Source organism: Podarcis pityusensis, assembly GCF_964106645.2.
Source record: "Podarcis pityusensis genome assembly, chromosome: 5".
In the NCBI taxonomy this organism is placed as follows: domain Eukaryota; kingdom Metazoa; phylum Chordata; class Lepidosauria; order Squamata; family Lacertidae; genus Podarcis; species Podarcis pityusensis.
This window is the reverse complement of record NC_138032.1, coordinates 69,598,027-69,620,943: the sequence shown is the minus strand read 5'-3', so window position 1 is coordinate 69,620,943 and position 22,917 is coordinate 69,598,027. Positions and strand designations below refer to the sequence as shown.

The 22,917-nt window shown below is 44.0% G+C and overlaps 1 protein-coding gene across 4 annotated transcripts in view; it reads left to right on the top strand.

The window, feature by feature from the left end:
- The first annotated feature begins 2,222 nt into the window (after positions 1-2,222).
- LRRC20 (leucine rich repeat containing 20) overlaps positions 2,223-22,917 on the top strand; it is an 89,667-nt gene continuing 68,972 nt past the window's right edge. The window contains exons 1-3 of one of the 4 annotated variants that reach the window (XM_081004788.1): positions 2,223-3,124; positions 7,388-7,506; positions 19,192-19,341. In XM_081004788.1, coding sequence (XP_080860914.1) covers positions 7,425-7,506; positions 19,192-19,341 — 232 coding nt within the window. In that variant the 5' untranslated portion in view covers positions 2,223-3,124; positions 7,388-7,424. Of the gene's footprint in view, positions 3,125-3,451; positions 4,004-5,786; positions 5,895-7,387; positions 7,507-19,191; positions 19,342-22,917 lie in introns of those variants that run through there. The other 3 variants (XM_081004787.1, XM_081004790.1, XM_081004789.1) reach the window with 3 other exon arrangements.

The window sequence follows — 22,917 nt, the reverse complement described above, 5'->3', positions numbered from 1 at the left end:
GGCCGCCAGGGGAGGCGGGGACACGCGGCGGAGGAGGAGTGGCCGGGTGGGAGGGCCGGGCTGGCTGTTGCTGCTGCTTCAGGCAGGAGCGGCGTGTCAGGGGACGCAGCGGTTGCTTGGGCGTGCAAAAAAGCCTTAGCGGGCTTTCCTCCCGTGTAAACACAACGTCTGGCGTCGGAGCGAGAGGGCCGGGCTCCGCTCAGGCTGTTTTCTTCGCCTCCCAGGCCGCGCCGGGGGCAGGAAGGCGAAGCTGGCCTCGTGCTCTGGAGCCACGGGCAAGCCCTGCTGGAACGAGGATCTGCGATTGCTTCTGTTATATTTTCCCCCTTTTTGTTTTGTGATGGCTCTGTACTCCAACCTGTTGTTGATCGTATCTTTTCTCTCCGTGAATGTGTCAAATGCTTCTGTAACTGAAAATCAATAAACCAAAAAAGAAAACCGAAGATCTCGTTTACATTTTTTGATACTGCACACAACCGCTGGATGAATTCAGGCATAGGAGCAAAGTCCTAGGGGCTGAGGGCCCTTCAGAGCCCCCCCCCAAATATTTGAGGGGGTCGAGTGGCCCCCCAAAAGTTGCTGGGCATTGTCATTCAAATGGTGTGCATATGCCACATCTTCTGCGTGATTATGTAGGGTGGGGCTTACCTAGCCCCCCCCCCCCAATTTTACTCAAGTTGGCACCTCTGAATGCTGGCATCCTTTGGTGACTCAGTTTTGCACATATTGTAAACAACAGCCAGCTCCTGTGTGTCTGTCATATTTGTGTTTACTTGAGAACAGCAATTTAGGATTGTAGTCAGCCAAGTTTTTTCTCAGAACAGACCCACTGAGATTAATTTCTTTAACAAGGTTCATTAATTTCAGTGGGTCTGCTCTTGAGTCAAACATAGTTAACCACCACCCTTCTGTGGGGCAGGGATAACAACCATGTGCGCGGGTCTTGGGCAGAAAGTCCCATTGAGCAAAGTGGGGATTTACTCAAAAGTAAGAAGTAGTCTTGGGCTCTATTGAATAACATCAGATTTTGAAAAGATCCTTAATAGAGCATGAATGCAGGCTGGTTTATTTATTTTTCTCTATTACGTAATTCTTCATCACCACAGGTAAAAAAGAATGTTTTTTTTGGCACACATGGCAACATACTTAATCACAAGGCGGAAAGTCAAATGTACCGGATAAACTTTATGCTCTTGACCTTGAACAAGGCAGTTCTAGAAAAGAAATCATATTTTGCTGGAGAGTAATAGAAACAAACCTGTATATCCTGTGTCACACCTGGACTCATTGGTGAGTTTTAAGTGTACAGTGGTACCTCTGGTTAAGAACTAATTCGTTCTGGAGGTCCGTTCTTAACCTGAAACTCTTCTTAACCTGAGGTACCACTCTAGCTAATGGGACCTCACGCTGCTGCCACACGATTTCTGTTCTCATCCTGAAGCAAAGTTCTTAACCCGAGGTACTATTTCTGGGTTTGTGGAGTCTGTAACCTGAAGTATCTGTAACCTGAAGCGTCTGTAAACCGAGGTACTACTGTACCTATGCATAGGATTAGCCTCTAACCGAGCACAGAAATCTGCAGATCTGCTTCACACTAACAGTGCCTTAGTCTTATCTGGAATGAGCTCTCATCCAGTCCCAAGGGCCTGAGAAGTAGAGCTGTGTGTCATCAGCATATTGCTGACAACTTACTCCAAAACTCTAAAGGTGACATGATTTCTAGCTCCTGCTACCTCCAAGGAAACAAAGCAGCTTTTTGTAGCATGAAAAATCGCGGAAGGGAAAACAGAATTACCAACAAAATCAAAGTTTTCTACCAGAAAACAATTTAACCGTTCCCACGTTCCTTTCCCACAAGAGGACCTTGCAATGTAACCTTGCAATGACTTGTCAAGTATTTTCGACACTTGAAGCAGAACTTTTTATTTTACTGTTGTTGTTTTGTGACATTAAGAACACGAAAAGAGCCATTCTAGATAAGAGCCAAAGGCCCACGTAGCCCAGCATCCTGTTCTCACAGTGGCCAACTGGATGCCTAAGGGAAGTCTGCAAGCAGGATCTGAGTGCAACAGCACTCCCCCGTGCCATTTCCCAGCAAGTGTTATTCAGAAACAAAGAGAGACAATGAAGGTAGAACATAAGCATCATAGTACGTTTTAAAATTATTATTATTATTATTTATTATATTTCTACAATGCCCTTCAGGGCAGATTACAGTATAAACACAAAATATTACATAACATAGTAAACTAAGTGGTAACACCCACACCCAGTTCAAAAGGTCACCCAATTGTTTAATTAGTCAAAGGCCAGGGAGAAGAGGAATGTTTACGCCTGGTGCCTAAAGTATGAAGGCACTAGGTGAGTCTCCCTGGGGAGAGAATTCCACAACTGGGGAGCCACCACAGAAGAGGCCTGTTCTTGTTTTGCTGCCCTCTGGGCCTCTTGTGGAGAAGGCACATGAAGAAGGGCCTCAGATGATGATCCCAGGGTCTGGGGGAAGAGGCCGCCCTTGAGGTACTGCAGTCCAGAGCCGTTTTCTTTATAACTCTCCTATAAACTGCATTTACTTTGCTTTTGTAACCCACCCTGAGACCTGATGGCGAAGGGTGGGCTGGGCTATAAACACGAATAGTAAAACAAACCAACATGCAAGGTGGGCTACTGAGTTTGTTCCTCACGCACACTAAACCCCCTAACGCGCAAAGGAGTAGCATTCAAGCTCCTTCTCTGATCGGATAGCTTTCTAACCGGAGGACTGAATCAAAATGCGACCACGGTATTCCGCGGTGGCAGTCTAAAGTTGGCCGGCCGCTCCCGGCACTAGGCTGCGCGGGGTCCCTTCCTTGCAACAGGGGAGGGCGCTCTCTCACGGGGAGGGAATTGGGTGCCTGCTCCCTTTTCCCTTGCAGGCTCGCAGGCCTCCTTGCATCGGCTCCTGCACCGATTGGCTCTCCTTTGCTCTGCCGCCGCTTCCCCCTCCGGCTCCCTTGTGTTGGATTTCCTCCATCCCTCCTGGAAGGGGAGAGGCAGCTGTTGCTGCTCTTCACCATGGTCTGCCCCGCAGGTGCGTGGAGCTGCAGCGGCGGCGTGCAAAGGACCAGCTCGCTGCCTTAGCTTTCCGGTAAGAGGCGCATCTGCCAACCAGCAAAGCCGAGCTTGGGGCGGCGGCGGCGGCGAAGGAGCGCAGGAGGCTCCGCGGCTCGTGGGGAAGGAACCGAGCGCGGCGCACAGCTCCCACTTCCGGCTGCCATTCAGCTGCAGAGCGGAGGACGCGAAAGAGAGGGTCCCTGGTGCGACCCTGAACCACCGCTCCCATCGTCCCTGGCCATCCGCCGCGGCAGGGTGGGCTGATGGGAGTTGTAGTCCAAGGCCTCGTTTCCTTGAACAGGCCTTGAGTGGAAACCCCTATTAAACACAACATGGGTGTGTTGTGGGATGCCTTTTCTGTCTCTCTGTTTTGCAGCTGCCTCTGCTGTTCTTAGAATGAAGGGATATCTTTCCCCCGCCCAAGGAAATGAAGGGTTTTAAACCAAAAAAACTGGTGGAGGGAATCTTCTCATGGAACAAGATGGAGGTTTTGTTTTGCGTGTTGTCTCCAGTTTCAAGTTAGATTTATAGCTTGTTCCCTAGGCAGTGGCTCCAAAATGCCTTCTCGGTGAAGGCTCGACTGCAGGCACGATGCTATCTCTTTAAAACACATTAATTTCCCCCAAAGAATCCTGGGAACTGTAGTTTCTTTGGTTTGGTTTGGTTTTCTTGCCCATTCATTTTTATTGATCCCCTCCCCTCCCATTTTAAACAAATGGAGCAAATTTAATGGAACTGTACTGTGTGTGTGTGTGTGTGTGTGTGTGTGTGTTTTAAAGGCTTCTGGGAATTGTAGCTCTGTGAGGGGCAAACTACTCCGCATTTGGGTTGTGTGTGGAAAAGGATGTGCTTTCAATGCGTGATGTGCACACAGCCTTAGCTGGGTCCCCTCAACCTGACACATCCTGAGCAGGTCAGTTCTGTTTGGTTGTTGCAGTGCTTTTTTTCTGGGGGGACACAGGGGGACGCATACCCCTAAACATGTTGTGAATCTTTGTACTTTTGTCCATTTACTGTATTTATTTTTCCTGCTTTGAACTATAAAATGGTGATTTTCTTGAGTCAAAATGAGAGTACCCCTAAACATTTTTTAAGAAAAACAACAACATTGGGTTGTTGGCTTGTGAAAGTAACATTTTGGGGGAAGTGCCTGTTTTGTGTGTCGGTGTGCAGAGCCTGTACTCAACAATCCTCACATAATTGTGGAGGGCAGTGTTATACCAGACTGGAAAATATTTAGTGGGGTGGGGAATGATTAAAAACAGCTACAAGCCTAGTGGTGGAGCGAGAGAGTAAAAGGCAGAAGTCCTTGCCCAGAATCCAGGCTAAGTGTGAGAGAAATGTGACCTTGGAACATGAGAAGGGCAGGTTGCAAAGTACTGTATGTTAGGGCTGGGCGATATCTGGTTTTCAATATCATGATATATCACCAGCTAAACATCACGATATACCGATGTAGCACAATGTCTGAAAGAAGATGGAGCTACGTAGAGGCGAACATGGTAATGTCCTGGCAACTGCTACTAAGTGGCAGGTCTAAATCACCACACACTGATGAAATCATCAGCAGGCGAGCCAAAATGCATCCACACAGGACTTTGGTTGGGGGCTTGGATACCAAATGGTGGTATTCAGGTCCAGGATAATCCAAAATACAGTGATGAGTCACAGTGAATGCAACTAATCAGGGAAAATGTTGAGCAACAACAACAAAATCTAAATTTGATGCATATAATTATAGGAAAATTAATGATAGCGTGCTTCAACTGAAGATTTCTGGAGAATATATTAATGTTCTATGCAGTTTTAGGGGCAAATTTAAAATTCACAAAAATAGTAGATTTAGTAAAAAATAATAATTAAAATGGCAGTAAAGTCATTACAGGGGGAGAGAAAGACTTATCTTGTACACACACAGGTAGAAGGGGAGATGGGAGTAAAGAAAAAGAGTGGTAAATAACAGGGCAACGTTTTTTGTTCTTACTCTGAAGAAAACAACCTCAGTTTCTTCTTTCATGGGGGTAAGGAAGGGCTGCAGAATGAAAAGAAACAGAGGAAGCACTGGCTGGCTACACAGTTTTCTCAAAATTGCGATGTTTGCCAGATAACATTTTATGAAACCGTTGCCGTGCTGTGGACTTCATAACTGATTTAGAACGACATATTGAAAAATTGCCCTATATGTAGTCATCTTCAACCATAGAAAAATAATGCAGCACTCACAAACTGTAAGCTTTTTCAAATGTTGTGGATAACTTTAAAAGGCTGCTGTCCTAGGCATGTTTGCTTAGAATTAAGTTCCCTTTGAAATCAACAAGATTTAGCTACTATGCCAGTATGTAGAAGCTTGTAGTATACATGCTGGTTGAATGCAAACAATTACGGGCTGCAGTGCGTTGAGCTTGTGTGTTCTCCGCTCCAAAACAGTTGTGGTTGGCAGATGGAGGCTGTGTTATACTCCTAGCTTTGTACTCTGAGATTTGTTCAAGGCATAGATAACCCCCAGTCCCAGACAGGTTTAGTATTACTTGTTTGGCAGTGTCCCTCAGCTCAGCAGATTGGTTTTCCACCACTGGTCCAACATTTTAATTTTGCTATTCTGTCAACTAAATATAGGACCAAGCTGCTGGGCTGCTTTTGCGGTGGCTAGAAAAACCTCTCAGTTTTTCTTTGCATGTATCTTTACTAACTTAAAACGCCAGCAGAACGCACTAACTGGAATATACTGGAATATGCTGAGCATTGGGCAGTAAACGTTGGACCAGACCACATAGACGGGCTGGAGTCTGACATTTTACCAGCATGTAAGTAATCAGATTGCTCCAGAAATTGCTGGTAATAGATGTGTAATTTATTACCCGGACAGCTAATAGTGACTATATTCCTATTAGACTGAGAAAGGGCCTTCTCAACAGTGGCCCCTCCATTGTAGAACACCCACCCTAAAGAGGCCTGCCTGGTTCCTGTTTTAATGTCTCTTGAGTGCCTTTTTAGTCTTCCAATTTAATAATGTCTGTGGAAATAATAATGGGCAATATGCAACTTGGAGTTGGCCCATTGATAACAGTGGAAAAGTTGCTTTGCTTTGAGTATGTCTAAAGTTAGTCCTTTCCTAGGTAAATTGGCTCTGTAGCCTTGAATATTTTCTGATTTAGGTTCTGTCTTTAATGCCAAACTGCATGGGACCTTCTTCTAACTTTTCATATGTAAAGGGGGGTATTACTCCTCTCTTCCTTATTTCATCTTATGTCATTTTAAATTCACCCCCTGGGATTCACACAAATAGTTTTATATCGTTCAAAGGTGGGGAACCAGATGCAAGCCTATTGATTTCAGTTGGATTTCCTTCCCATATGTATGCTTCAGATTTCAGAAATACTGTTAGGGTAAACTGTTTGTATCCCTGACACTGAACAAATAATATCTGTAGTCTTCTAGTTTAACCTGCTTTTTTGTTTGGGACTGATAGAGCCTTCCTTGTTATAAATTATCTACAGTGGTACCTCGGGTTACATATGCTTCAGGTTACAGACGCTTCAGGTTACAGACTCTGCTAACCCAGAAATAGTACCTCGGGTTAATAACTTTGCTTCAGGATGAGAACAGAAATCGTGCTCCAGCAGTTCATCGGCAGCAGGAGGCCCCATTAGCTAAAGTGGTGCTTCAGGTTAAGAACAGTTTCAGGTTAAGAACGGACCTCCAGAACAAATTAAGTACTGAACCTGAGGTACCACTGTAGTTTCTTTGATAGCTAGAAGTACACGGAAATAATTCACAAGGATTTGGTAGTATTTCATTCCCCCTCTTACTCAGATGTTTGATGGTGAGATAAACTGAAAGATGACAGAGATCCACTTTTAATATGTTACCTACAAAATAAAAGAAAATGACTCCCAACTTTCCTGCAGGCTGCTGATGAAGAGCCGTAACTTCTACAAGCAGAGGCTTAGCCCTTTTACGTCCACGTGTATCTTTCCCACAGCATAAATTCGCATCTACTGGCCAGCTTCTGCACTGCAAGATGTATTTGCCTCTTGAACTCATTGCATGTCTCAGGCAACACCAGTTGCAAAGAACGAAAGGGGACTAATGGACAATATTTTCTTAGAATTGTCCCAGTTATGTCGTTTCTTGGTAAGGATTCTTGGGGGCGGGGGCATCCTGGCAGTTGTGGTCGATGCTGAATTTTAGCTGCATGTTGGTTTTAGAATAAGTGCTATTTGTCTGTCTTTAAAAAATGTTTTGAAAACCCTTATGAAGTAGTAGTACAATGGCATCTGTTGTTTGTTTGTTTTAGCAACTTCCAAAGTGTTTTCTTGGTGGGACGTGACTGCATGGAGAAAAAGATGGGAGAAGCAGTTGCCAGAGTAGCCAGAAAAGTGAATGAAACGGTTGAAAACAAAGCAGATTCGCTTGGTAAGTGAAATAAATATTTCAGAGGAAAGCCAAAGTAATCCACTTATCAGTTGCCCATCAGTGCCAGTTCTCTAGGTGGCATAGAAAATAAAATGAATTCAAATCCACAGTTCCTCTAAAACTAGAATTTGACACAGCAGGAAGTGAAAAGTGTATAAAAACAAGACAATTGTTTCAAAGCAGAGAGAATCACAACAACAAGTTAATACGCCCTAGTTCTACTCTAAGCTGTTTTAACTACTCTAAGCAGTTTAAAAGTATGTAAACAGTGAATATAAAAACAACAGAATTTCTTCATTATATAAAGCACAATAAACTACTAAATAGAAGGACCTCTTTAGTATCAAAGTAAAACACGTAACAATCAGCCTCAAAAATATATGGAAAAGTCATAGTAGCCATAGTAAACAACTAAACAAAATATACCAGGAAGCAAAATATTACAAATGAACATCATCTAAAAAGTATATAGGCCATTTTAAAAATAACATGATTGACAATTAAGGGGGGGGGAAATCCACTTCACAACCACAATACCTGAATCAATCAAATCATTAAATGAATCGACTGCTTGACAATGAGAGGTGGTGGACTCTCCTTCCTTGGAGGTTTTTAAGCAGAGGTTGGAGGGCCATCTGTCATATATGATCTAGTTGAGATTCCTGCATTGCAGGGAGTTGGACTAGATGACCCTTGGGGTCCCTTCCAACTCTACAATTCTTTGATTCTATAATGCAGTTAAATTCCCAGTCCTTTGTACAGCAATAAACACAATCTAGCTACAGCTAAGAATGTTCAGTTTCATTCAAGCTTACCATTACATGGTCAACACACATCCATCAGATGCATTGATACTCTAAACCAATATACACAAACTTACAGTTTTAGCACATATTACATTCTCCACTCTATCCAATTTGGGATGGTTCAACCTTAGAAGATGAGAGTGTAACCCTCTACTTGCAGCCCTGATTTCTCTTTTAAAAGTTCCATTTTTTATTCACTTGACCTTTGAATAATGATTCAAGTAGTGCTCAAAGGAAGAGGAGGAGAAGGTGAAGAAACACAACTCTTGGTCTGATGCTTGGATCAATCACTGTTATAATTCCTATGGTGCTCTGGCTATAAAATATACTTTATCATGTTTCTCCCCTCTTACAATACCTTGTGAGGTTGGTCATTATTACAGGGAGGCTGTGATTGACAAATTCTCAGAGTTCCACTGGCAAAAGCTGAAATGACAAAGGAATTTAGGAAGATAGGAAGTAAAAATAAATCCATCAATTCATTTTTCAGTTACAGGTTAGAAATGTAATGGCTAATCTCATCTTTACCACTCTGCATAAGTTTCCAAGTCTGATATAAGTTACTAACCCACCTTTTCACTAGTTCACTTGCACATTTGTTAGCTTAAAAGAGAGTAGGGGACTGAAGAGCTTTTGCGTAGCTTCCTTTACCAGGCCTCCTAGGGATGGGTTTTTTACTCATTGCGCGTGACCTTTTCAAGTCTGTGCACAACCTTCTCTTGGAACAATATAGTAACAAATACAGTGGTACCTCGCGTTACATACACTTCAGGTTACATACGCTTCAGGTTACAGACTCCGCTAACCTAGAAACAGTACCTCAGGTTAATAACTTTGCTACAGGATGAGAACAGAAATCATGCTCTGGCGGTGCGGTAGCAGCAGGAGGTCCCATTAGCTAAAGTGGTGCTCCAGGTTAAGAACAGTTTCAGGTTAAGAACAGACCTCTGGAACAAATTAAGTACTTAACCCAAGGTACCACTGTATATATTAAACATGCAGGCTGGGTATTAATTGCATTTGTTAAATCACCTTACTAAGGGATATAATAAGGGACGCAGGTGGTGCTGTGGGTTAACCACAGAGCCTAGCGCTTGCCGATCAGAAGGTTGGCGGTTCGAATCCCCGCAACAGGGTGAGCTCCCATTGGTCAGTCCCTGCTCCTGCCAACCTAGCAGCTCGAAAGCACGAAATGCGGGAAGGTTAATGGTGTTTCCGTGCGCTGCTCTGGTTCGCCAGAAGTGGCTTAGTCATGCTGGCCACATGACCCGGAAGCTGTACGTCGGCTCCCTCGGCCAGTAAAGTGAGATGAGCACCGCAACCTCAGAGTCATCTGTGACTGGACCTAACGGTCAGGGGTCCCTTTACCTTTACCTTTAAGGGATATAATGGAGGATAAGGCCAACTCTTGCAAATAATTATTTGTTACACCTGTAATCCTATCCAAGGAACTGATTTGCTTAGCATCAGCAATGCTTTTGCATCAGTTGAGCCCAGATCATTAACTGGGCCTCATGAGATCAACACTCATAGTTATGTCTATTATGTTGTGGTTTATGAACTCTTTATTCACTCTGGCTGGACATCCAGCAGGTGGAGTTGTTGCACTACTAACCAAGAAGCAACTCTCTCAGCCCACTGATTTTTCAGCTCTGGGGACAGTGAAAAAATGAAAGTGCGAGTCACACCATCTCTTTTTCGTGGGCATCTTCTGATGGCACATTCACTAGGTCACTTAGCAAAAACTTAGCAGCTCCTTTGGATTTTCATTAATTGTGCAAACATTGGTTTTAAAAAACCAAACAAACTTCAAGCAGTGTACAGTCATACCTTGGGTTACAGACGCTTCAGGTTGCGCGATTTCGGGTTGCACACCGCACCGAACCCGGAAGTAATGGAACGGGTTACTTCCGGGTTCCGGCACTTGCACAGAAGTGCTGAATCGCACCATGCGCAGAAGTGCCAAATCATGACCCGTGCATACGCAGATGTTGCGAACGCGCCTCCCTTACGGATCACGTTCGCAACATGAGCGTTCACTCATTGGAGTGATGGTAAGTTTAAGAGAGCCAGTGTGGTTCAGTGGTTAAGAGCAGTAGATTCGTAATCTGGGGAACCGGGTTCGCGTCTCTGCTCCTCCACATGCAGCTGCTGGGTGACCTTGGGTCAGTCACACTTCTCTGAAGTCTCTCAGCCCCACGCACCTCACAGAGCGTTTGTTGTGGGGGAGGAAGGGAAAAGATAATGTTAGCTGCTTTGAGACTCCTTTGGGTAGTGATAAATCCAAACTCTTCTTCTTCTTCTTCTAAGGTGGTGAGTCAGTCAGCTTTTTGCCATAGCTGCTCTGCTTCCAAAATTAAACCTCACTGTCACTTTTAATTTCTGGCAAATGTTTTCAGACAAAGGGCCCCTCAGGTAGTTGACTGAGCTGAGAGGTACCTGGTGCAAAGAAGGTGGGGAAACACACAGATCAAATCAGCCAATCAAGTATTTACTATTATCAACTCAAGCATGAAAGAAAGTACAAAATATTTTAAAAAATACAAAATCACAGCCTCTAAAGAAAAAGGTGGAAAGTTGGAAGCTAACAACATTAGCAGGTCAACATTCAAATATTCTACCACCTGTTCAGAAAGGGATTTATTAGTTCCTTCAAGGAAGATCTTCAAAATGGTCAGCACCTGTTCTTGACGTTAACTTTAGCAAATCTGCCATCTATAATCCTGGAGGGTGAAATGTTAATACGTGCCAACAAAACTGCACTTGAATTTTGTTAGAAAATAGCAATATGGCAGGTAAGGAAAGCATTTGTAAGATTATTGCTAGTGGTGCTCAAAGAGACAGCAAGACATCCTTGCAGATGCTGACTCACTGGCGTCAGTCCCCGTAGCAGGCAACTTGAATTTGATACGGTCTCTTGCTCGTCATTAATACTAATTTAATTGATGGACACAGTACATATGGTGGTAGGAGTAGTGAATGGTTTTACAAGAAAGCAAAAAAGATAGAAGCACCCATGCCTGCAGCTCCTTGTTATGACAATTTGGATCTGTGCTATAAAGTCATTATAGATTTAATTTAAAACGTAATGTGGTATCGATTCACACTCTTGATTATATAAAATAATGCAGTGGAGTAGAAAAACTGTGGTTGAGAATGAAGCTGATATGTGGGAAAACATTTTTATATTTAAAATGCGACCTTTTTCGTTTAGTGAAATCCCTTGGGCTTGTGCTTAGAGGAATATCACTTGAAGGGTTAATGGAAGAATATGTGAAGAATTAAATACACACAGGAATGACACGTGTAATCGAAAAGGCCTGACCTAGTTTCCAGTAGAATCATTGGAAAGTTTTCTTTATGTTATTTAATTTATTAAATAATTTTATACCTCATTCTTCAAGAACAAGACACCTCCCAAGGTGGCTTCCAAAAATTACAAGCAAGAACTGTAATTTTAAATACAATTAAAATCCACAAAAAGCTGTATTAACAATAAACAACCAAAGGACATGGCAAAGAAGAGGCCAAGTTGATTTTGAGGTTTTAAAATGTCTTACATATTTAAGGTTTTTTTGTGTGTGTATGTGTGTGTATGACATTAACACTTACTTCTGAACAATATGTTTAGAATTTAACATCCAATGGCATATGTTTAGGGTTCCAATTAAGGATTTGCTCAGTACCTGCAAGAATGGGAGTTTAGTGGCAACTCCGGGTGTTTCAAAGGAAGAATTAGGTATACAGTGGTGCCCCGCAAGACGAATGCCTCGCAAGACGAAAAACTCGCTAGACGAAAGAGTTTTCCGTTTTTTGAGTCGTTCCGCAAGACGAATTTCCCTATGGGCTTGCTTCGCAAGACGAAACGTCTTGTGAGTTCTTGCGAGTTTGTTTCCTTTTTCTTAAAGCCGCTAAGCCGTTAATAGCCGCTAAGCCGCTAATAGCCGTGCTTCGCAAGACGAAAAAACCGCAAGACGAAGAGACTCGCGGAACGGATTAATTTCGTCTTGCGAGGCACCACTGTATTAATAAGGTAACAAAAACCAATAAGAAAAAATGGAATTGATTATGGGGTTTTTGTTTTATAAAGCAGAAGTACAACACGAGCAAATGGGAACAAAGTTGTATCTTTAGTGCAAAGTTTCAGCTCCATCTTGAATTGAAACCCACTCTATGCTAAGGCTCATTAATGAGAAAATGTTAGGACTTCCGGGTTGGTGCGAACAGCTAATGGCGGATTCCCTCCGAGCTCCGGAGGGAATCGGCTCCGCTGGGGACGGGTCTTGCCGCGACGGCGACGCGGAGACCCTCAAAAACCGCAGGCGCAGATGCCTGCGGACCTGGTGACTCGGTGGGCACCTTAAGCGCCCCCCCCGACCCACGAGGAGCCTTTTTAAAGGCTACGGAGAGGGTACGGAGAGCGGCGTGGTGCTGGGAGTAGACCGCTACCCCAGCGGAGCGAAGCCGTGTGCCATGGCTGAAGAGCGCTAACTTTTTTCCTTAAATTCGGATCTGAAAAGAAGCAACCCGTGAGTAGATCGGAATTCGGACTGTAAAATATCTATTTGTGAATTTGATACAACCGGGGGATGTGTCAAAGGGAAGTCCGCACCCCCCCTCCTGCAGACGATCTAAAGCAATAGCAGGAGAACTAAGTTGGAGAGCCTACCCCTTTGGGGTGAGTTAAAAAGACATTAACTTTCACGATTTGACAAAAGAAGTTTTGAGCTGGAGTGTAAGAGTGGAATTTCAGAAGTTTTTTTTTTCTTGCTGTGTGCAACCCCCCCTCCCGGGCCCGGGAGCGTCCTGTCTTTGAGCCTGTTGAAGAGGAAAGGGGTTTGACAGCTGTCAAAGCTGTCAAACGGGCAATTTAAAGTAAAAAAGCGTGTTATTTAAGATCTCCCTGGACTAAATGTGATACAATTGAATTAAAGTGGCTGGAAACAAAGAAACAAAGAACGAGGTAAAGGATTGTTGGGAAAAGATTACTAAGCAACCAGATTCCCTCTAGGGGAAAATCTGAGGCAGTACAATGGCTGCGGATGGAAATTTACTAGCTGAAATAGAAAGAATGTTTTATTTTGTGGGAATTTTACAAGAGCAGAGTCTGGCTATGAATAAACAACTCACGACCTTGACTTCTGGAATAAGCAGCTCTGCTGAATGTATTGAGGATTTGAATGAGAAAAAATCTGCAGCTGAACTGGAAGAGATATCTCAAGAACTGAAGGAGACTAAACAAGGAAAGGAGAAAGCACAGATGGAAAGTACTAACCAGAAGCCTACACATGTGGATTATAAACAAGAAGACCCTTGGATTACACGGATTACAAATCTGCAAAAGATGCGAAAGATGAAGGAGGAGGCCCCTGGAGTATTTGGAATTCAAGAACTTAAAAGAAAGAAGAAATATGATTGGGGCCTCCATTCTGAATATGAAGGACTGGTGGAACTTTTGCAGCAGTTGTCTTTAAGTTTTCTTGTGGGAAGAAAACCTGGCTTGATTGGGACAGAACTCCTTCGAGATTTGAAGACCAACATAAAGGACTACCAACAGAACCGGCGGAGAGGGACTGAAAGAGACTTGAAGGCCTCGGATGTGAGGAATCCAGGCTAAGAACTGTTATTGTGGACATGCACTTGGGAAGGGACGAACCGGGGATGGGAGGGGGGGAAAACAGAATTTTAAAAATACTTATGATTTTTGGGTCTAGTCAATATGATTTATGTTTAATAAAAAATGGGAAATCGATGGAAGGGAATTCGAGTCCAACTTAGGATAGAATTTAACTTTTTACAAAAGATGTAATATTAACATGGTAAGAAGGGAAAATAACAACTTGCTGACATAATTATGGGAATTGGGATGTAAGAAGGGGGGGTGGGGGGAAGTCAAGGACCAAAGTTAAGAAAGTAAGATTTTTGAAATTATACATGTTCTTTGTCTTTGTCTTTTACGTGTGTGTTATGTCTTTATAAAATGTGAAAAACCAATAAAAATTTTATAAAAAAAAAAAATTAATGAGAAAATGTTGATACGATCTGGCTTCTATCAGGGAACTTTGCAAGGCACCTCCCAATGTGATTAAAATGTTAATTACTGAAAGTATTGATGCATGCAGGCCCAAAAATACAGCAAAAAGCAATATAAGTATTAGGTATTTCTTGAAGTGAATAAATTGCATCTCTGTGAGTGATCTAAATAACTATTCACAACTCTTCGTTGAGTAGGAAATGCTTTCTCATTGGTATATTGTAGTCAGTTTCTTACTGGACATTTTGGGTCTTTTGGTTGTTGATCCAAATGACTGACACAATAAAATTAGGTTCTAGTCCGATCTACACATTGTTCAACGATTTTTGGTCTGTATGTCGCTGCTAAGGCAGATCGCACCTAGGCCTTGCGACATGATTCAAGATGGATGTTGAGGTACTCTGCCAGTGGGAAAGACACTGGTTATGACACCAGTTCATAGAGAGAGGTATGACCATAAAGCAGAGGTGGAGAACCAATGGCACTGCAGCTGTTGTTGGGTTCCAATGCCCATCAGCCCCAACCAATGCAAACAATGGCGAGGGATGATGGGAGTTGTGGTCCAACAACAACATATGGAAGGCCACAGCTGCCCCACCCGTGTCATAAGGAATTTATCCACAAAGTATTTCCACAGGGCAGCCTTTCCCAACCTGGTGCTCCCCAGATGTTTTGAGTTCCTCTCCTGTCATCCCTCCATGCTGGCTGTAGCTGTCTGGAATTGGAATCCAAAACATCTGGAGGGCAACCAGGTTGGGGAAGGAAGTCATAAAGAATGGGAAATAATTGAAAAATCCCCAGGTATGGAAGCCTGATGCACTCCTTGGAAGGAGGGGTGTGTCTGGCTTGCACGACCAAGCCTTATTCAATCAAGTAGAGGATGTTTCTCATGGGGCACTTTCCTCCCAACACAGATTGTGTGTGAGAGAGAGAGGGGGGGGAGAGAATAGCACCACATGTGAAGAATTACACACACGGGTGGATTTAGTTGCAATTATCCTTGTATGAGCCACTGGGGTGCACAGCAATAAGACAAGGATATTCATGAAATGAAGATTTAATGAAACGCAGAAACATTCCAATTGTAAGAGTAACTGCCCTGCAGCGATAATCCCACAAGGGAGATGGGAAAACTAGTCTTCTGCCCACAGTACATAAGATCATCCTGGGCAAAGCATTGGCAATCTATGGGGCTAACTGTTGCAGTTTCTTTGAGCACTCTCAAAGGTTCTGAGATTGCGCAGCATTGATCGGTGTCATAAATAATGCACGTACCAAAGCTTTGTTTGACAGGGGAAAGTACGGGTGAGCCTAAATGAACGAGCCTAATTGGGTGGGTGGGTGGGTATAATGAGCATTACTATGTTGTGAACAGCTTTATTATTTTATGGTTTATTGCAGAGGTTTCCAACCTTTTTGAGTCCACAGCTCCCTTGAGCAACTATAGTCATACCTCGGGTTACTGATGCTTCAGGTTGTGCGTTTTCGGGTTGCGCACCACGCTGAACCCAGAAGTACCGGAACGGGTTACTTCCAGGTTTCGGTGCTCGCGCATGCGAGGAAGCACTAAATCGCACTTTGTGCACGCGAAGAAGCGCCGAATCGTGACCCACGTGTGCGCAGCCATGGCGCTGCGGGTTGCGAATGCTGTGGGTTGCGAACGTGCCTCCCGCACAGATCATGACTGCAACCCGAGTGTCCACTGTACATTCTTTCTGTGACACCCCTCACCCCTTTTCGAACACCCTCCCTTATGGAGTGTTCCTTCAGCTTCCTCTCCTCTCCTCTCCTCTCCCTTTGGGAGTCCTCTGGACAGCTGCTCCTGCTGCCCCTAGTCTCTGCACTCCCCCCCTCCACAAAGAGAGGTACCTCCTCACACTGCCACACATGGGCATGGGAAGCACTCCTGGCCAGCCCCAGAGGCACCATTCGCCTGAGGAGCTTGTAGCCAGGGCTGCTGCAACAAACAGCTGGGCAAGCCTTTGGGAGGCAGAGATGAAGAAGAAGAAGAAGAAGGAGGAGGAGGAGGAGCAGAGACGTGAACCTGGTTCCCCAGATTACGAGACTACTGCTCTTAACCACTTCACCACACTGGCTTGGATGCAAGAGGGCATCATTCAAGGCACTCCAGGGTGCCGCAGCACACTGATTGGAAACCGCTGGTTTATTGGATTTTATGTTGTAATAATAATCTGCAGTTGGTCAAAGGCTTTTGTAACCTGTGAGGATGGTTGCTGGTTTTCCCTTTGCCCTGTGCTCTCCTCTCACCCAAAACATCCATTGGGTTGTGTCCATAGGAATGTAGGAAGCTGCCTGATGCTGCGTCAGGTCACCGGTGTGTCAAGCTCAGTACTGTCTATACTGTACCTGGGGCAGCCCACGTGGGGCCCTCTGCTTTACAGTTCCCATCATCATTGGCCATACAGGTTGAGGCTGATGCAGCTGTAGTCCAATAACATCTGGAGGGCACCAGGTTGGCTAACTGGCGCCTGATCTCCAGGGTTTCAGGCCAGGGACATTCCCGGCGCTGCTTGGAGGTACTGAGGATCAAACCTGGGTCCTTCTGCATGCAAACCATATGCTTTGCCACTGAGTTACAACTCTCGGCAATCCCAGTGTGGTATAGTGGTTAAGAACGGTGGACTCGTAATCTGGTGAACCAGGTTCGATTCCCCGCTCCTCCACTTGCAGCTGCTGGGTGACCTTGGGCCAGTCACACTTCTCTGAAGTCTCTCAGCCCCACTCACCTCACAGAGTGTTTGTTGTGGGGGAGGAAGGGAAAGGAGAATGTTAGCCGCTTTGAGACTCCTGAAGGGGAGTGAAAGGCGGGATATCAAATCCAAACTCTTCTTCTTCTTCTTCATCCCCCCCAAAAAGCTTAAGAGCTCTGGGCAATCTTCCCCCATTTCCTTAATTTCGAGTCCCCAAAAATAGGGGTCGTCTTATACACAGGGGCGTGTTATACACGGAAAAATATGGCATTTGCATTTAGCTCCCATTGAAATTTAAGTGCCCTGAGGTCCCCATTAAATCACTAACTTAAGTCTGGACCTAACTGATTGACCTCACACTGCTTCCTGAGCTGGAGTCGCATAACCAAAAACAACAGCCCAACCCAATAAGTGCCCAGGTATAATTCAGCTGAAGGCTTTGAGAGGAGCAAGACATCCAGCAAGCAAGCTGTTTGTTGGCAAGAGAGAAGCTGTGCAGTGAGGTGGTGATAAAATGTTTGGATATGAATCACTGGGAAATGCAGGACTGAAGGTGGTCACTATTTTGCAAAATGAGAATCTGACCCGTTTTTGATGTGGAGGCTGCAGAGGGAAGTTGCACCGAGCCAGAGATGAAGAGAGTACGTTCCATGGACCAGGTGGCTTGGAGGATGAGTGTTGTGGCTCATCATCCTGTTTTGATTTCCAGTGGATCTGCACTACAGTAATTGGTTGCAGATAAAGCAAGTTGGATACGAAGGTAATTCCAAAAGAGTAATATAGCATCCTTCAGTACATTTCAACTGTAGCCTCCCAGCAAAGCATCACAGCATTTTCTGGTGACGAATTCTAGGGTAGTCACTGTGTTCTTACAGCAAAGGCAAATAAGCGTCTTACGGCACTTTAATGATAAAAAGCTTTATTACCGTGTAAGTTTTTGTGATCCAGGTGCTTTTAATGAAGTTGAGCTCTTCTAATCTGCAAAAGTTTATGCCCCACCGTAAATTTATTATTCTTTAAGGTGCCACAGTGCTCTATAAGGCTGTGTCTGTGCTCACTCAGTGAAGGAAGGAGATGTGACTAAGCAGCATGGATTTATGAATGCCTCTTCTGCAGCTTTGATGATTGTAGAATAAAAAGCCTTCATACTATTATTCCAAAATAGCAGCCTTTTGCTTCCTGGAATTTTAGTATGTCCAATTTTCATTTTGCATGAAAGAAATAAAATCTTTCTGGGGCTGTTGTGTGTGTTCAGTATTTGGAAGAAGGTGCACAGGGTGCTCTAATATTTGCACACACACACACAAACACATGCATGCAAAACACCTCACCATTATTTATTTATTTTAAAAATTGGAATTAATAGCCTTGAGTTATAACTGCAGACCATAAGAACATATGACTGAATAGGGATTTTAATTATGTGATTAATTAAACTAAAGCAAAGCGATTTCTCACTTGGAATTAAGTCAAAGCAGGTGTGTTTAAGCAGCCCTTGTTTGTCCCCATGCCAGCTTCTTGTGCTTTATTTTGATCAATGTGACATTCTGGCATCTGGAGTTCAGATCCAGGGTATTTCTGAAATGCAAATTTAGTTTAGAGAGAAACGCTAGAGGTGTTAGGCAGAGAAATCCAGTGCAGGAAAAAAAGACTTGCATGCTGACCAGTTTGTTATCATTCCTGCATTTTGCAGTCGGAAAAAGAAGTCACTTGTAAGGCTTGAGGTCCAAAACTCCAGCAGTTCATTTAATGCTATCTAATTCACTTTTAATGGGGTAAAAGTGTGTGATTTCTTCATGGAATGTCTCAGATGATCAAAATGGCTTTGCTCAGGTTTTTCTGTCCTCCTTCGCCCAGAGTGGCTGGGGAAACAGTTAGGCAGGGTATAAATAATAAATTATTATTATATAAAATATTATGTTAGGAATGTATTGTCATGGGTGTTGAGTGGGGACCAGACACAACTGACAATCTGACGGAGGGTCCCAGTGAGGTTGGACCGACCATGCCAGAGCCTCGGGGGGATTCGCGGACGGCCAATTAAAATGTGATGTGTTGGAACACAATACATTTTGCCTGGAAAACTGAACTCACTCTCTCGCCCTCCTTTCCTCCCCTTGTTGTTTCGCTGTAGATTTGGCAGATTGCAAACTGATGACGTTCCCCATTGCCCTTTACAAAGTCATGAGGCACGTCTCGGAAGGAATCCATCTCATCACTCTGGCCAATAATGAGCTGAAGTCTGTGACCAGCAAATTTATCACCACCTTCAGCCAACTGAGAGGTAGGTGTTTATCTCTGAAGGAAACCATGGAATTGAAGAGGCAGTGGCATCTTGATCCTTCTTCCAAATGTTATCTTGTGTTTCAGATATCTCTTGTCATTTTTTAAAAAATACTGGTACTTATTTTATTTATTGCTTCTCCTCCAAGAACCAAGGCAGTTGGTACATAAAGTTACAAACCATTAATAATAATAAAAAATTATCAAAATAATATCGGCAAACCTGCACTGAAAATCAGCAGCAGCACTAGACTCTTAGGGCACCTTAGACACTCTCAAATGGTTTGTGAATAGGTGAGGCTGGCTAATCTAAAGGTCAGCAACAACAGACCTCTGTAGGGATAGCATTTTTGGATTTTTAACTAAGTTTTCTTGCTTCAGTGATGTTTCAGTCTTGGACCAAAATGGAGATTTGCGTTCCCCACAGTTCTGTATACAATTCTACAATGCACGTTATCAGAGCACACATAAGCCTGCCCCATTGCACTTCACTCTGCCCCCCATTCTTCTTCTTCTTAATTATTTATTGAATTTATATATTGCCCTATACCTGGAGGTCTCAGGGCGGTTCACGGAACAAAATCAGAATATAAAACAACAATATATATATAATCAAAATAAAAACAACAACCCAATAATGCCCCCCCAAACCCCACATTTTAAAAGGGCATAGGAGGTCAATCAAATCCACCAAAGGCCTGGTTATAAAGGAACCTTTTTGCCTGGCGTCTAAAGGTGTATAATGAAGGCGCCAGACAAACTCCCCTGGGGAGAGCATTCCACAGACAGGGAGCCACTGCAGAGAAGACCCGTTCTCGTGTTGCCACCCTCCGGACCTATTGAAGAGGAGGCACACAAAGAAGATGATCTCGGGGTCCGGGCAGGTTCATATGGAAAGAGACAGTCCTTGAGGTATTGCGGTCCAAAAGGACCCGCGCGTCCACAATCGCACATCAGTTGGGCATGCCTAAAAATGGTCGACCTCACAGGCACACTGCTTTCTGCCTTACCCATATTTCCCTTCAGTTTTGGAGCGTGAGTAGTATACACCCACAAACAACAGCAATGAAATAATTCCATGCCTTTTGTCTAAGTGAAAGCAGAAGTTAGCTTTAGGGGCAGGAAGGCAGAGTTAAGTGTGCTTTATATTGATGTACATTACCAGTTCTTTATAGCAGCACAGAACTGAGCTCAGGGAAGCAATGTCTTGGGAGGGACTCTGGCTCAGCGGTAGAGCACATCCTTTGCCTGCAAAAGATCCCTGGTTCATTCGCCAGCTTATCAAGTATGGTTGGGAGAAACCCCTGCCTGAATTCCCAGAAAGCTGTTGCCCATCAAGAGTAGACAATAGTGAATTAGATGGAGCGATGATGCGCAAGGCAACTTCATACATTTCTTACTTGGGGGCGGGTAGGGAGAATATTGATTTCTCAAACTTCTGTCTGCTCCTGACTTGGAAAGGTAGAAAAGGTAAAGGATTAATAGGGAGCACACAGTGGAACTGATATCATATGCTGTAACGTGGATAAACGATCGCCTGGTAAAATTAATTTCCTCTCCAAAGTTGTGGTTCCTAGGAACAAAATGAATTTTGCGATCTGATCAAGTTGCTGACAGGCGTTGAAAGAGAGTTTGAAGGGTATACGGAACACTGAAGCATTAATAGAGAAATCTTATTCCCATTCAGCGGGCTGTAATCCAACGGCCGTGTATAAATAAAATAAGCATTAGTGAAAAATGACACATCTAGATGGCGAAAGTAATGAAACTTGAAGTCCTTGATGTAATTTAATAGGGACATGAAAAAGCAAACAACCCACACATGTTGATAAATGGACCCTAACAGACACAGGGTGATTGAATAGCTGAGTTAATGATAGCTAGAGGCTTGAAATCAGTGGGGAGGTAATATATTTTAGCAGTTGTAGCAAAAGCTTTGTAAGGTTGGGTGAAAATTAGCTGTGGGAAATGCTAATGTCCCTCTACCTGGTGTAACCTAAGTGGTGACGTTCATCACTTGTTACCTAAATGGTGCCCACATTGCGGTCTGTGGAGTTGTCTTAGAAATGTTGAAAGTAATGCTTGATGATGCTATTCTACAAATATTGGGTGAGGTCAAGAGCCAGCTTAGCCCAAGGAGGTCTCTGCTCACACCAGAAGGCTTCTCCCCTTCCCTTTGAGCCCCTCAAGTCTGCTTTGAGGGTTAGGGGGCCCTCTGGAGAAGATTTGGGGTGCATAGGGCAGCGGGGCAAGGAGGAAAACCAGAAACCCTGTTGTGCAAGTGAGTTCCCATTGTGCTAGCAGCCAATCGCCGTTGGATGTTGCCAGTTGAGGATTGGAGTAGTGTTATGGCTTAAGAGTGTGATTTGCAACACATGCAGGGAAAGATTTCAATGAAAACCAACCTCATGAAGATTCAGTGGTGAGTGCAGGGGCCGTAGAGATGCTTGCTTCTTTCTTCATCCACTCATATTTTCACCTTCCAATCTGCTTCCCCCACCCACCTGCAGGATTCTAAATGCATTTCCCCCCTGGCAAACATTCTCTTCTCCCTCTTCTGATGCAGCTAGGTGTAATGGCTGCTGGTGGAGACTGCTCAGGGAGACATGGGAGTTGGAACTCGCAGCTTAAAATGCATAAACCTGGCAGGATAGCGAGTAGGACTCTCAATTGTCCTGAGCTTGCCACCAGTTCTTGTGGAACTTCTGCCTAAAGCATTTTGGGCTTTTAAGCCTTTTCAGAAAGCAGCATGCTTTTAAACAAAATATTTTAGGAATTACAAACGCTCCGGCAGAGAGAATCATTTCAATAGCTTTGGAGTCAGAACAGAATGCATCATTTCATTGGAAACTAGACTTCTTATGCTTGAGGGAGCCAGTCAGGGTTTCCAAACAACATGATACTTATTGGCACTGTGTTCTTTTTGCCTCTTTCTGCGGAGACTTACTATGCCTGCTGGTCGTGTACTGTAGGGAACCTGCTGAGAGAGACTGATAGGCAAATAACTACTACCCATTCATTCGATGGAAAGGGGTGTATTTTCAGGGGCTGGGAAGGGCAGATAACTGTTCCAGTCTGTTTATGAAAGCATTGGTAATTCAATTAATGGAGAAGATTAATGAGTGTTAATCTGTAAGCAGGCTAACTTAAACTGGCCTATCATTTTGTGTTTACACAGTAGCTACCAGTATTTATGCGCAGAGTGCTCTTTTGTGTATCAGTTTGGGAGAAGTGAAAGATGTTAGCAGCATGCTCTAATTTATAGATGAGGCAGGAGGCGGAACAGGATAGTGTTAGGAGATGATTATTTGGAGGTTGGAAGCCCTTTCCGTATCTTTGGAATGGCCTAATCCCAGGGGTGGGTAAAAGGTAGAGCAGGATCTACTGATGGGTCTCTAGCTGGTTTGCAGCAGTTCAGCAAGGAATTCTGACACCCAGTTAACAGCAGCAGCAGAACTATTTCCCCCGCCTAGGCTGCTGAAATGCAGTGAGTGGACCTAACCAGGAATGGACTTCTGGGTGCAAGGGCTACGAGCTCACTCCAGTTCTGGTTCTGAAAACAAATTTCTCGGTTCAG